The sequence below is a fragment of the Dendropsophus ebraccatus genome, chromosome 5, assembly GCF_027789765.1.
Source record: "Dendropsophus ebraccatus isolate aDenEbr1 chromosome 5, aDenEbr1.pat, whole genome shotgun sequence".
Classification (NCBI taxonomy): Eukaryota; Metazoa; Chordata; class Amphibia; order Anura; family Hylidae; genus Dendropsophus; species Dendropsophus ebraccatus.
In genome coordinates this window covers 99,447,418-99,463,390 of record NC_091458.1, presented here as the reverse complement: position 1 = coordinate 99,463,390, position 15,973 = coordinate 99,447,418, and the positions used below count along the sequence as shown (strand labels likewise).

The 15,973-nt window shown below is 40.5% G+C and overlaps 1 protein-coding gene across 1 annotated transcript; it reads right to left on the bottom strand.

The window, feature by feature from the left end:
* Positions 1-175: 175 nt before the first annotated feature.
* On the bottom strand, positions 176-15,681 carry LOC138792837 (coagulation factor VII-like). Its single transcript, XM_069970797.1, has 8 exons — positions 15,566-15,681; positions 10,824-10,987; positions 8,636-8,660; positions 8,417-8,530; positions 6,483-6,620; positions 6,194-6,294; positions 4,751-4,877; positions 176-2,125 (listed from the first exon to the last, which is right to left on the bottom strand). The coding sequence occupies exons 1-8, from the start codon at positions 15,636-15,638 to the stop codon at positions 1,566-1,568; spliced, it is 1,302 nt and encodes a 433-aa protein (XP_069826898.1). The 5' UTR covers positions 15,639-15,681; the 3' UTR covers positions 176-1,565.
* Between the last annotated feature and the right edge of the window lie 292 nt (positions 15,682-15,973).

Sequence of the window (15,973 nt, the reverse complement as noted above, 5' to 3'; positions counted from 1 at the left end):
ATCCAACAAATCCAGGTGGTTACAAACCGACACACAGATTATTGCACATTACACACACTGTAAACATTGTGCGGCTATGTCAATTCATACATAAAACATATAAACCTTACCCACCCCCAAGCCAGGACTGAAGGCAGAGGACAGTAGAAGACCCCCCCCCCCCCCCCCCCCCCCCCCCCCCCCCCAAAAAAAAGGTCATGGTCTAATCAATCTTCAGAGTTCCACACCTTCCATTGGGTTTTAACTTTTTCACCCTTAGGGGTATTCCTAAAATAAAGGATCTCATATCTCTTAATCCTGGAGACCATACTTTCCCACTTTTCTATAGGGGGCTCTCCCTCATAAGCCAGTTTTGCGTGGTTACTATTCATGCTAATAACAGAACTTTACTTATAGTAATCCTACACTTGGTACCAGCCAGTATATTACCCAAAATAAGCAGATCAGGGGTGAGTTGAAGGGAAACGCCCGTTCTATTATGTATTCTATCCACCAGTTCAGACCAATACTTACTAACCATTGGGCAGCTCCATAACATATGACATAAGTCTGCCTCCTCACTATCACATTTCAAACACTTTTTCTTAGAGTCATTCCCCCCAAATTTATTTAATTTCTTTGGCGAATAATAAAGATCGTACAAAATTTTCAGTTGTATCAATCTGTGATTTCTATTATTGGAGGCTGAAACTATATTCCCATAGATCCGTCCCCAATTCTCGTCAGAATGAAGATCCAGAGTTTCCCTCCAATACTTGTTGGCCCTCAGTCTAGATTTTATTGCTGTTAAGTGCATTAGGTGCTTATATACAATCGTAAGTGTTTTACTTTTAACTTGTGTCTTCACTAAGTGATAAAACAAATCATGTGACTCTACATGAAATCTTTCCTTTTCAGTGGTTTTAGCAACTGCATGTCTAACCTGTAAATATCTAAATCTAAATCCCTCGTAAAGATAAAACCTCCTTTGAAGTGCCTCAAAAGAAACCAGTTCCCCATCTACAAATATATCTAATATATTACACACCCCTTTCTTTTCCCAACACTTATAATCACGGATTTTATATACTTCTTTAAAATTCTGGCCAGTACAGAGAGTCACAGCTAAATGTGTCTGTCAATCACATGACTGCCTTCTCTCTGTGAGCGCTTAGATGGCCTGGGATACACAGGACTTCCTGTTTTCTGACTCTTTGAGAAAAAACAGGAAGTGTTGTGTTTTAATGAATGATAACTAGTTAATGATAACTAAAAAAATATTGAATGTAAATTGCAAACTTGCTTTATATCATATCTACTGTTGATTTAGATTTTGAAAGTTAGAACGACAGGTGCACTTTAAGCTCAGTTTAGGAGCTCCCGACATCATAGTTAATCATGATGCTGAGAGCTCCCTGGTCCAGTCCAAAGAACACTGTGCCATCTAAGGACGGAATTCTATGGACATGTGAATGACCCCTCCCTCTGCAGTGCACCCTCGGGCACTGCAGTCTGTAACTTTGGGTAATTCCATAGTATCTAAACATAAAAGTAAGGTATTAAGAACTGTTATCAGATTATCTGAATTAACTGGAATTCTGCTTCAGATTCTCCATTATCCAATTTGTATATCGTGTTACTCTTGTATACACCCCATATGCATTTACCTTGGCACATCCTAAACCCCAGCTGACAATGCCAGTGAGGTAATAGGTTTCTTTATATTTTGTAGCATAAGGCCCACCACTGTCACCCTTACAAGAATCCTTACTGCCATCCGTAAAGCCTGCACAAAACATGTTGGCAGTAATATTCATTTTGGTCTTTTCTATACATTCTTGAGTCATTACACGAGGCAAGGTTACCCTCCTAAGTATGTCAGGGGTAGCTCCACCTTCTAGAAGGCGACCCCAACCACTTACAATAGAGAAAGAGCTTTGGTGCAACAGTTCATTTACAGCAAACTGGATGTCCGGCAGGCATAAGGGAACCACGTAATCCGTATAATTTACTGAGCTATTCAGCCTTAGGAGAGCTATGTCATTATCGTTGTTTGTTTTTGCCCCAACAAACTTTTCATGGATTATGATTTGAACAACTTTGCGTTCTTGTTCCGTTCCTTCAGCTTCACTAATCTTATGATCACCTGTAAAGTTAAATATTATCATCACCATCAAGAGTTAACTATTGCTATAAGGCTGCCCTCACACACAGCTGTTTTGTTTTGAGCCAGAGGTGGATTCAGCAAGAAGCAGACGTATAGGGGCATTACTATAAAAAACAGATTTCTTTCACAGACTTTTGAAGCCAAAGCCAGGAATGGATTTGAAGAGAGGAGAAATCTCAGTCTTTCTTTTATGACCTGTTCTCTGTTTATAGTCTGTTCCTGGCTTTGGCTTCAGTCATCTGTCAAATAAATCTGTGTGTGTGTAATAGGGCCCTAAGTCCTTCCTTTATAGTTCCTGTTGAATATACTCTTAGTTTTGGCTGAAAAACTGCAGTGGCAGTGTTCCAAAAAAGTATGCACACACTATTTTTCTCAGTATGCACACACTATTTTTCTCAGTATGCACACACTATTTTTCTAAAAAAAAAAAAAAAAATCTGTGCACACATTGTAAAAAAAAAAAAAGTTTTATTTTACAGTGTGTGCACAGACATTTGTCTATAGACTTTAATAAAGCACATAATGGCAATGTTCACCCAAAGTATTTCACTCATTTTTTTTTTGTAGTATTCAGGAGTGTGTCGAAAACACAGGCTATGTTCACACAACGTGATATTTCAGTAAAGCACGGACGCTGATTGCAATAGAATCAGCATACATTATTTACTGCAGGGGCGGCATTGCATTGAAGTCAATACAATGCCACCCGCTGTGCTTACACAGCGTTATGTTAATGACCGATCTTTAGAATAGGCATTAAAATAATGAACCTGCCTATTATTTCTGGACATTGTTCACTGAGTAGCGTCCGGAAATAAGTGGCAGTGCAGTGGCAGTCGTACTTTACATTGTAGTGAATGGCTAATTCATTTGCAGGCTAATTGATTTACAGAGGTATCGACTGCAGGAATGTACTGAATGGCGCCCAGGGGCCGAAGTGTGAACAAAGCCAAAAATGTGGACATCTTTCTTTTATAGTTTTGCTCTGTTGGTTCCACTCTTGATTTTGGTTACAAACATTGACCAAAATACTGACAGAAACACAGACCAAAATACTATATGTGAGCGTAGCCTATTAGATAATAAAAAAAGTATACCTTTTCCTTATTTTACAGCCCTACTTTGCTTTTATTTTACTTAGTGCAAACATAGCCTAAGGCTGGGTTCACTCTCAGTATTTTAGTCAGACGTTCAATCAGTTTTTGGTCAGTATTTTTTTCACCAAAACCAGGAGGGGGTCAGAATGCAGAAAAGGGCAAATCTTTCTTTTCTAGTTTTATCCTTACCTGAGCTACAGTTTGCCAGCACAGTCACTGCACAGTGTTCTCAGCCACCCGTTTATGTTCTCTTCACTGGGGATTGAGTGTACCTCAGCTCAGGCAGAAAGCTGATAGGTGCGTGTCAGCACATCACTGATCCCCTATTCTGATTGCCTATTCTGAAGACAGGCCCTCCATAACACAGTCCCAGAAAACCCCTTTAACTGATTAAGGCATGTCTCCCTGAAGTCATTCTTAGCTGCGGGCTAGTCATTTCTGTATACTGTGCTGAAGTAATTAAAGGCAACCTGTCACCTAGACAATGCTATCTAAGCTATCACCATCATGTCATAGAGCAGGAAGAGCTGAGCAGATTGATGTATACCCTTTTGGGAAAAGATTCAATATAACTTGTAACATGTTGATCTCTGATCATTCTGTGCTATAGAGTCCAGTCCATTATATGACACTATCCACTGGACTGGACTCTTTAGCATAGAAACATGGTGACGGGATCCCTTTAAGGATTTTAAAATAAAATCCTAAACTCCTAGATATCCAGAATTGTAGCATTTATTTCTATGCATATGTATATGTATGGAGCTCTACCAGAATACTATGGAAGGTGGATCTATGAACTACACATGTGTACAGTTGTCCAGCAATTTAAAGCAAGAAGCTGTAAAGAAGATGGAGATTATATCATAGAATGTAACCCACACATGAGAGTTTCCCACAAATGGATCACAAATGTGATTCCTTTGACTTGCAGTAGTAAGGGGCAACACAGCCTTCTCTGCTGCCACCAATGTTTGTATCGGGAACTGCAGGGATGTCTAAGCCCTGAAGTTCCCAAACCCCTGCTCTGCTCAAGCGCTGCCTCACAACGCTATACAGAGGAGGGTCTTGTTTCCCCCAGGTACTGTATGTTCTTGTATACAATACCCAGGGGGAGGCTGCCCTATTTGATGGCTGTGTCCAGCAGTCTCTGCACAGTGAGCGGTGATTGCTATCAATGTTGCTCTGCTAGTAATTCTAACACTGTGAGAATGGGCTGTGTCGCTACTTACTACTGACAGTCAATTAAAGCAAATAAACTTAGTTTATTTTAATAAAGTTAGATGTATCAGCAACATTTTTTTTTGTCTCCGGAGTACCTCTTTAATAGGTTAATGGCCGACATCAGCGCGATTGCTGGTGTCCATCATCAACTGTAAGTACTGGCTGTTGGTAGGTCTCCTGACCTTACGTAACAGAACAATAGTAAAAGCATGCATACAGTTATATTATGGGTTGTTAAAGCCCAGCTTGTGTTATTGGGTTGTATGTTCTATTATATACTTACCAAGCACGACTGTTAGTTTATTTACTAATGCAGGTTTTACGCAATGAGCAGCAGTGACTACCCAGTTTGGTGCAATTATTGTGCCTCCACAGATTGTCATGGCTGTTCGGTCTAAGACCACTCTAGCCTGCAAATATATTTAACAAAAAGAATTAGTTTGGAATCCTCCATGTTAGCATCAGACACATATACAATATCTCTTGACCAGTAGCGGATTATAATAGGTCCGTTTCTGGCGGTAGCCCGGGGCCCTGAGCTCCTGGGGGGCCCATGGGCACCCAAAAAGACTTATTCTTTCAGTGATGTTCTGTCTCCTGGCTACAGTTCTGTCATGATTTGCAAAAAGGTCATTACTTTTTTACCACAATTTTTCACAAATCAGGGCAACATGACATGTACTATCCTGTACTATCAACACCAGGCTAGTGCTGCCATAGTTACAGTGGGGCTGGTGGGCTCAGGCTTGGTGAACAGCCCGGGGCCTATAGTAATCTTAATCCGCCCCTGCTCTTGACTGTTTTTAAATAAGTTACTGTATTTTCAGGTGTATAAGACGACCCCTGACATTTTCAGGGTCTCGTCTTATACGCCAGAAAATGTTAACCACTGCCTGACTGCAGCAAGGTTTACTAGCTGGAGCCCTGCTGCGGTTAGGCAGGGGTTAACTGAAGTTGAAGAAAAAATAAAATAAATAACAATCAACTCACCTGTCATCTGTTCCCGGCAGCCATGCATCACCCGTCATGTTCCCAGCGCAGCCGAGCGTCACCGAGCTTCACTGATGAGACGCTCGGTTGCCGGGAGAGATTCAGGGATCTTCAGCACAGGCAGTGTCTCTGCATCACACTGCCTGCGCCGGAAACATGATGGGAGATGCTTGGCTGCCGGGAATGCGGCACAGATGAGGTAAATTGTGTGTTTATTTGTTTTTTGCCATTTTTGAACTCGCCCACCGTATGCGGCAACCATACCCAGCGTATAAGACAACCCCTGACTTCTGAGAAGATTTTTCGGGGTTAAAAAGTCTTTATTCACAAACCAGAGTGAAATGAAAGCCTTAAAGGCAAATCAACAGGAGATTGGAAGAATCTGACCTGCTGCTACGTTCCTATAGGGCAGGAGATGCTGAGGAAGGAGGTAATTTTCTCAGCTTTTCCTGCAGTTCTTATTAATATGGAGTTAGATGGTTTGGTGCACTGGAGGTGGTACTACAGCCCTCTATGTACCAATCCAACCAGCTTGCTGTCCCTCTGTCCCTCTGTAGTACCGCCCTTAGGGCACCAAACCACCACATTGATAGGGATATGTTATAGATTTGGTTTTAGGTAACATGTTTTACTGCTCGATTTATAAAATAAAAATTGGTGGGTATAATTTTATGTGTCAGCTAGATGATGAACGCACATGTATTCAAAGAACTTTTATACCCAATGTTAATAATACCTGCCATGGACATTCCCCTTTTGGACACTCTTCACCTCCAACAATTCGACCTTTTGATATTTTCTTTTTGTGCACTGGTATCTGTCCACATGGATATTCCACTATTAAATAATCAATGAAAATATATCATCGTAATGCAAAAGAAGAGGCACCCAAAACTTGTATTAGAGCTGGGAGATTATCAGTACACAATGTGTACAATGGTATTATAGATTTGCAAATCTGTTCACCTCCCCTTACCTAAAAATCATAGACTTGCTGAATATCAGATTCATATTGTTTTACTAACCTGTAGGAAGGCATGATGTTTCATCTTCCCCTAGAGCATACCCTTCCATACATGAGCAACGTCGTATTGTGGCGGTGTCATGACATATCTGCTCACATCGTCCATTCTCATATTCACACCTCAGTGTGTCATTTATGTCTGTGGTACAGTAGAAAGTGTTATTCTCATTTAATACCCCAACTCCACAATGTACTATCCCAAAGGATGCCAAAGTCATGTATATAATGGAGTCCAGGGAGTTAATGGGGTACTCCACTCAAACATAACTTTTAATATGTTGCTGCCTCTGGTGAGACTAACAATTCCATATTTGTTATTATCTATTCAGTCTCCTTCTCCCAGTTCTCAGCTGCTGCTTTCTACTGAAGACAAAAAAAATCTGTGTGTGAGCTTTTCTCTCTGTCTTCCCTTCTTCCCCCTCCTTTCTGAGATAGATGATGTAAACAAGTCCCTTACCTAGCTTTATCTGCACCATTGTAGCTTCTTTGTACTGCTGGAAGGTTTATTCTGAGGTCAAGTTGCTAATGAACTATATTTGATTAATCCTCCCAGCATAAAAAAGAAGCTACAATGTTGCAGATAAAGCCAGTCAGGGACTGGAGGGATGACAAGAGGGAGGCAGAAAAAAAAGCTCACCCAGATTTTTGTGTTTTTTTTTTTTTAGCAGAAAGCAGCAGCTGAGAACTGGGGGAAGGAGACTGAATAGATAATACCAAGTACGGAATGAATTGTTTGCCTCACGACGGGCAGCAACATATCAAAAGTTATGTGTGAGTGGAATACCCTTTTAACTACCCTCTGAATAAATTTTTAGCCAGCAGGTACAATCCAGATTTAATGGAGTCAGGTGTTTGCAGCAGAGATATTTGATCTCCCCAACATACAAGCCTTTGCACTCTTTCTGACTAGATTGTGCTTTGGAATTCAAACCTTACAATTTACTATTACTATCCAAAAGCTGACCTCCTACAAGATCCCAAAAAGCTACAACCGCTGCTAAATGAAAACCACTTTGATGAGACAATGCCTTAAAATATTTTGACTTGAATTATAGAAAATAAAAGTTCGGATTTTTTTCAAAATAAAAACTACGCAATATAAGGCTCTATAAAAACATAGAAGATTGTTGGCAGAAAAAGAAAAAAAAATCTAGTCCTCCTTTTTAGTATTTCCCTTCTAAGGGTGCATGCACACTACGGAATTCCCGTGTATAACCCGCGGCGTATTCCATCGCTCGTAGCCGCACGCTGCGGCACTCATCTCTGCCCATGCCGTAGACACTACTCTATGCGCGGGCGGATTCCGCTGAAAAAATTGACATTTCGGGCGGGCGGGGTACGAGCAACGGAATACACCGCGGGTTATACGCGGGAATTCCGTAGTGTGCATGCACCCTTATTATCTTAGGATAGATATATGTTTATCCCAGGCATTCTGTTATTTTAGATTTACCTACCACATCTGCTGGAAGTTTGTTCCAAGCATCTACTACTCTTTCAGTAAAGTAATATTTTCTAATGTTGCTTCTAATCTTTCCCCCAGGGGTAAAATAAGAAAGCAGGGGCAGTTTGTCAAGTCACTTTGAATAACAACATGCTAGGGGTGTAAAACAATAGAATACAAACCACTACCTTTCTAGTGCTAGTGCTCCAGTCAACCTTGATGCCTCTGTTTCTTTCCCCTGATGATGAGCTCTAGCAGCCCTGCTGAGGATGATCCGAACACAGACCAATCACTGAGGCTATAACGAGTTCGGACCATCATCAACAGAACAAGGCCAGTACACCCTGTGTGGCATGCAGCCCTATTTTTTTTATCCTCAAAATAGAATTATTATAAGTCTATGGAATATCTTACAATGTCTACTCTAAACACAAGCTATAATGGTAGATTGAACAGAGTCTAATTTACCCTTTGATAAAAAAATAACTTACTTATTTCACAGTTTCTGCCCTCATATCCTTCAGGACATATACACATGTATAGTTGATATTCATCAAAGCAGGTGCCACCATTATTACAAGGATTGGAAAGGCACTGGTTTTCATCTGCAAAGAGGTATGACTTGTCATTGTAACGTAATTACCATTGCAAACAGTACAGATGTAGATTTATTTTTTAACAGCCACCAAATGACAAAGCTTGCAGCATACCTGTGTGTACTCTCCAGAATTCTCTCTAGTAAGGAAAAAATAATTTTATGTTAGCTCTTTTTAAATGTATAACCATGATTTATGTACAGCCATAATATCGATATGATATCTATTCCTAGTCAGAAAATATCAATTATAACTTTGATAGCTTTCTACTTAAGGAGTAGCTGTTGTTTCAATAGATTTTTAAAGACCTGTATAGTTTGGCTATATTAAAGAAGCACTGTTGTTTAAAACAACTCTTTTTGATTGCTAACATTTCTGTCAATCACACCATTCACCAAAAATGACTCCTTACCCCCAAATAAACAGTCCCCTAAAATCTAAAGTCTTGATTAGGTTGTCTTATATCTACTGGCTTGTTAGGGGAATTCTGTGCCCGGTTACAGACATAGCAAGACAAAACACAGGAAGTGGGCAGGGCTTAGCATGTGCACTGTGCAGGAGAGAGGTAGACTGCACCTGCAAGCTGTGTCCCTTCTCCATAGGATCTGGACTGCCCAAGATAAATCAAAGCTTCTCTCATCTCGGAAGCAGCAGCAGTTTCAGTGCTTAGTGTGATCCCGTCCTTGCTGTACTGCTGCTGTGTGTAAACTGTGCTGCTTCCTCTTCCCTCTGCCCTATTACAAGGAGTGGTCATCTGCCAAATCAGGCCGACATTTTCTCAATTGCAGTTAATAAACTGCCTAATCTTTAATTCCTTAGTATTCCTAGCGTTACAAAAAGTCTTGCGTGGTTTAGTATAGTCGCAAGTTTCACATGGAAAAATTACCGCATTTAAAAAATTCCATATATGTTTTAAACATGTACTATTGTTACCATTAGCAAGAATAGTACTCAGGGATAGATGTCCCTTAACATTGTGGCCCTTTAAGGTTCTACAGTGCATGCTTTAGATCAGTGCCTCTCAATTCCAGTCCTCAGGCCTCACCAACAGGTCATGTTTTAAGGATTTCCTTAGTATTTCACAGGTGATATAATTATACTCAGTCCATCAGGTATTCTCACAGGTGTCCTTTGTGTCTTTTGGCCTGAGGACTGGAATTGAGAAGCACTGCTTTAGATAATATACAAGCGAGTTATGCTAGTTTCTCATTTTCTTTGAGTATATGGAAATGTTTCTCTACAATGGATTAGAATTTCCTTAAAGGGATTATCTGGGTAAAAAAACCAATATTCTAAACAATCCCCCTTCCCAATACCCCCCTCTGTCTAATATATGTATTAACTATTCTGCACCCTTTCCCTGTTTTTCTTATACTTACCCACTCTGGATATCTAAAATCAACTTCTCTGTGTCCTCTCCAACAACGCACTGCTCCTTCTAGCCCCCTCCCTTCGTAGACGGAGTACACGTGATCTCTTCTCTAGGGGCCGGGTTAGCTGCCTATTGACTTGGCAATCTAGCCCCCCTGGAGCTTCAGCTCACCCCCAAGCTGCGCACAACCCCTCTCCCTGTCGCACATGATGTAGCAGAGCTGATGCAGTGGGGAGATAGCCAGGAGTGGTGTCTGTAACATTATTGCTGGCTTCTTGTAATTAGGGCTGTGAGCTGGCATAGATTTTAGTGATGACACACAGGGAGCCACAACATCTTTTTCGTATATGTCCATATATTACTTTCCAACTTTCCCTTAGTTAGTTTAATGCACACTGCTGTGGCCTGAAAAAGGGAATGAAGATCATTTATACCTAAGGGGCACACACTAGGACAGTGGGTTGTGATATTTGCCCATCTTAACTAGAGATGAGCGAACTGGCCGAGGTTTGGGTTCGTATGAACCTGAACTCTTGGCTTCTGATTCCTGCTGTCTGCCCGCTCCTTGTAGAGGGTGGATACAGCCTGAGGACTGCCTAGAAAACTGGGATACAGCCTATGGCTATGGCTGTATCCCAGTTTTCCAGGCGGTGCTCAGGCTGTATCCACCCTCTCCACGGAGTGGGCAGACAGCGGGAATCAGAAGCCAAGAGTTCAGGTTTGCTCATGTCTAATCTTGACCAGACATTGACGTCAGCCTTTGTCACAATAAACACTCTTATTATTTCATAGAGTTAGGCATTGTTAATAAGTAAGCATGCCCTGTAGCCATGAAGTCCATTATCTCAAGAAAAAAATATTATGCTTTTTTTTATATGCTTTTTTTTTATGGCTTATATCTCATAGGATCAAAATAATAACCAGGATTACCGTACGTCTGTCATCCTTAAAGATTTCTCTGGCTTCCTCAAATGAACATTTTTCTTCGTAACACTCTCGTTCCAGGGATCCTGCTTTGAACTCTTCAAATATACTGTTAGCTCTCCGTATTCGACTCCTTAACAGACTGTTGGCTTCTTTAGTCTGTATGAAAACTATAAGAGACAGTGTTGCGCTTACACCATTTATACCCAAGCACTTGGCTAAAGCATTCTTTACACCATGGGTCTCCAAACTGCAGCTCCTCAGCTGTTGCAATACCACATTTCCCATCATGCCTGGACAGCCAAATCCAAAGCTTTAGCTGTCCGGGCATGATGGGAATTGTGGTTTTGCAACAGCTGGAGGGCCACAGTTTGGAGACCCATGCCTTACATGTTAGATTCATACAAATGTGCTCATTTTGGCAGGAAAGTCCTTATAGCCCTATAGCTACAGAGATAAAACTACATACATGACCATGTTTGAATGATTATGGTGGATTTCGGTAGATCTTTCAAGTATAAGTAATCTTAAAGCCAACCCTCATCTTGGTGATTACCAGTGCCCTATCTGAGAGCAGAATATGACAGAGGAGAGATGCTAAGCTATGTAATATAGAGGTTTATGTGATTTGAAGCTGGATTTCCAGTAAGAGTCCTGTTTACTCCACCCACACAGGCAGGTTTACACACATTCTCTATACCAGGGATGGGGAACCTTCGACCCTCCAGCGAAAGGTTCGGCTGTCCAGGCATGATGGGAATTGTAGTTTTGCAATAGCTGGAGGGCCAAAGGTTCCTGCTCAATACATACACACTGATACAGTTAAAGCTGTCAATCATCCTTAGAAGACAGGGCAAGTGTGACTCTAATATAGAGAAGAAGTAAAATCGTCTCCAGCTCTTCAGTAAAAATATTTGATCTTTATTTTAAGGCATCATAAAAAATAACAGACTTAAAAACATGCCGACGCGTTGCGAGGTAGGCACCTCTTAATCATGGCAAAGGTAAGTATAATTTACAGAGTATAAGTACATACTACAAGGAGTGACGCCTCCTGTGGGAAAATACCCACAGGTGTAGGAACCACCTGGATGGAGGAGTCACGTGACTTGTTCACATGATATAAATAAAACATACAGAAAGAACAAAAATGTGAAACAAAATCATGAAATCAATAAACATAGAATAAATCATTCTTATAATTTAAACCATATGGAAACCTGGTGTTAAATTTAAGGATCCAAAAAGCTTCACGTTATCTCAAAAGACTCACGCTATCTCCTTCCCCTCTTTGGATTATTAACCCTTTCTATAGCACTCAAACATAAAGTATCCAAGCTGCCACAATGGCAATCAATAAAGTGCTTAGAAAGGCCCGATACAGATCTCTGCAGGACACCGGAACATGCATTTTTAATCTCTCTTATATGTTCTCCTATGCGGACTTTCAATTTTCTTATACTGGAACCAATGTATTGGACTTTGCAGGCCACACATTCTGCGACGTACACTAAATGGGTGGTGTTGCAATTAATGACAGATTTTATTGTGTGGCTGTGTCCCGTACTACAGGATGTAATGATGGACTGTTTTTTAACAAACGCACACATGCCGCATAGCAGCTGTGCACATTTGAAAAAACCTGCACATGAGAGCCAATTGTCCTTGTTGCTGTTTTCTGTTCTCAGAACACTGGGGGATAGCAGATTGCCAATCGTTTGGCCCCTGCGTGCTACACATCTTATACCAGAACTAAGTATCTGTTCACATTTGCGATCCTCATAAAGCATAGGTAAATATTTTTCTACCATATTACAGATACTGTTGTATTGCAAACTGTATGTGGTGGAGAAAGTAAGGAGGTGTTTGGTTTTGTCTTTACCGTTTTCTTGGGCATTAACCTCATCATTGCCAGTATTTCTATCTTGTAGTTGATAAGATCTATTGTATTTCTCTGCAATACTACGTGCTCGACAGATGACATGCCGTTTATAATGCCTAGCTGCCAATCTATTTTCTAAGTCTTGTACACTATTTCTATAGCTATCTAGTTCAGAGCAATTACGTCACGTTCTAATAAATTCTCCTATAGGGAGGTTGCGTGTGACGTGAGGGGGATGGCTACTTTTAGCGTGCAACAGGCCATTGTATGTCGCAGAATGTGTGGCCTGCAAAGTCCAATACATTGGTTCCAGTATAAGAAATTTGAAAGTCCGCATAGGAGAACATATTAGAGACTAAAGATTAAAAATGCATGTTCCGGTGTCCTGCAGAGATCTGTATCGGGCCTTTCTAAGCACTTTATTGATTGCCATGGTGGCAGCTTGGATACTTTATGTTTGAGTGCTATAGAAAGGGTTAATAATCCAAAGAGGGGAAGGAGATAGAGTGAGTCTTTTGAGATAACGTGAAGCTTTTTGGATCCTTAAATTTAACACCAGGTTTCCATATGGTTTAAATTATAAGAATGATTTATTCTATGTTTATTGATTTCATGATTTTGTTTCACATTTTTGTTCTTTCTGTATGTTTTATTTATATCATGTGAACAAGTCATGTGACTCCTCCATCCAGGTGGTTCCTACACCTGTGGGTATTTTCCCACAGGAGGCGTCACTCCTTGTAGTATGTACTTATACTCTGTAAATTATACTTACCTTTGCCATGATTAAGAGGTGCCTACCTCGCAACGCGTCGGCCTGTTTTTAAGTCTGTTATTTTTTATGATGCCTTAAAATAAAGATCAAATATTTTTACTGAAGAGCTGGAGACGATTTTTCTTCTTCTCTATATTGGACTATATGGGATACGGCCCGCAATATTAAGTCTTCCGTGTCCGAATCAGGAGAGCCATTTATACCATTGGAGCAAGTATGGTGAGCTGATTGATCAGGTGTGACTCTCACTGCTTTCCTAGAATCCTGTCAGAATCCTACTCCAAATGACATAAACCTACAGTACATATAAGAGAACCCTAATCTCTTTTATATGATGCTGACGGCCTAAATCAGATGATGGGTTTACTTTAAAGGTTTATCTGGGGAAAAAGAGCATCTATTGCCTGTCTTCAGTAAAAAACAAACTAACCCTGGACTAAATAGCATGAGGGTGAATGGTAAAATGTATGACATGATTAAGTCTCATCTACTGGAATCATTTAATGCTGTATACAATATGGGTACCAAACTGGACTGTACACGAGGCCTTATGAGATGCACTACTAAAGCCAAAATAGGATTCATACTGCTCATTATCGCCGTTTAATTCATTTATCAAAATCTACATTTGGGATACTTCCCAAACATTAACATGAGTAATGTATCTTCCATTACTCAAGTATAGCACAACAGGCTTTTGGCTCCTGGAAAATGTATTCACTGGTTAACCAGGTTTGGGCCATTAAAGGACAACTCCAGTGCTGATAAAAAAAAAAAGCTAAACTGAAGCTCCAGTTGGTGTCTTGGTGTCTTCATTTTTTCTTCACTTCCTGGTTTGGGCTTTCCCATGATGCACTTGGTCTCCTGTGATGTCTAATTGACTCTGTAGAACTGTTAGATGGCTTACATCTTGCTCAGCAAATCAGAGCTAAGCAACCTCAGTCATCTGACAAAGGGAGGCTGGCCTAACAGGGCTTAAACCAGTTTCCCTCTTGGTGATGTCATTGTTACAAAATGGCTGCTACAGAAAAGCCTGGAGTCAACAGTCATTAGGTAAGAATAAGTTTACTTCACTTCCTGGTGGGAGGTTGAGGGGGAAAAAGATAGGTAAGAGGGGCAGATAGGCGATTGAAGCATATTACAAAGTTATATAAGTTTGTAATGTTTTTCAATTACTGGGGAAAAGCTTTTCTCCGGAGTTGTCCTTTAAAGGGGGATTCCCGTCTCAACTAATATAGTTATACTTGTAGGTCTCATCAAGTTAAATATTTTTGCAAATACAATCAGGCTATTCTTCACCTCCCATTGCCGACAGCTCATTATCAAGGTTACCAACCGCCACTTTATATTATATAGCTATAATATACATACACAGAGATATAATACATTTGCCTTTGTTCACACATAATATATCCGTCAGTCAGTCTTTTTTCAACCAAAACCAGGGGTGAGTTAAAACTGCAGAACCTGTGCAAATCTTTCCATTGTAATTTTGCCATGTTAGTTCTAGTTTGGTTGGAAAAAGACTGATGGAAATACTATGTATGAACATAGCACAACAGTGGCATAGCTACCATGAAGAACCATGCAACTGCTATGGGGCCTGTGTGGTAAAGGGGCTCAGTGAAGTGTGGTCTGCCACTGATTGCACCTCCTTCCCCCAAGCTGTGACTGGCAGCGGCACCAGCACATAAATGTTGTGGCTTTGCATTGTCTCTTGACACATATAAAGCCTTTGACTCTAGTGTGAGTACAAGCAAACACTAGTGACTAACACAGACTACACAGTTATTTTGTCATTGTATATACACTATAGTGCTCATACTGTGTATTATAACATTTTTAAAGTGTTGGCCCATAACAGCATATTAAACCTGTAATAGGGGCATTAACCCTTAAGGGATGTAATAGTAATCCCCTACAGTATGTAATCTGATGAGAACATTCTATTTTATCTGCCATTATAGACATGTTTCCCATTCACTGTTACTCATGTTAAACAGATACAAGTTGTTTTTCATACCCCTCCATAGGTTTTGGCACTAGGAAGTACATTATAATTACCATATAAGATCACATTCTATAACTTACCCCCAAATGTAAGAAGAGGCATAAGCATCAGAATAATCCAGGTACATGACATTTTCTTTCCTCTGAATGCCATGGTGGAAGACTCCTATTCTCCTGCTATCTGTACTCAAGGGAACACAGCTAGTCCAAGGTTCATTGTTTAAATATTTGGATATGGGGGAAGGGACAGGCTTGAACGGATTGGATAGACAGCCATGACAAATCAATGCTGGAGTGTGCTGTTTAGATAAGACTTTAGTTTTTTTAACTAGGTGTAGCTAGCTGATGATTGGGTTTCTGTACCTATACATTCAATGTGCATTCCAATAAGGGAATGGTTAAGGTTGGGGGCACATGCTGTGGCACAGGGTGGTGGTGTGTCGTGTCACCGTGAACTGGGTGAATTTGCAGGAAGTACAGGTGGACTAT

Excerpts from the sequence above, each read along its gene's own strand:
- LOC138792837 (XM_069970797.1), bottom strand. The coding sequence starts at position 15,638 with ATGGCATTCAGAGGAAAGAAAATGTCATGTACCTGGATTATTCTGATG. Across the intron at positions 8,531-8,635 it reads ATTCTGGAGAGTACACACAG|ATGAAAACCAGTGCCTTTCC; the intron begins GTATGCTGCAAG and ends ACCTCTTTGCAG. Across the intron at positions 4,878-6,193 it reads AAGGGGAATGTCCATGGCAG|GCTAGAGTGGTCTTAGACCG; the intron begins GTATTATTAACA and ends ATATATTTGCAG.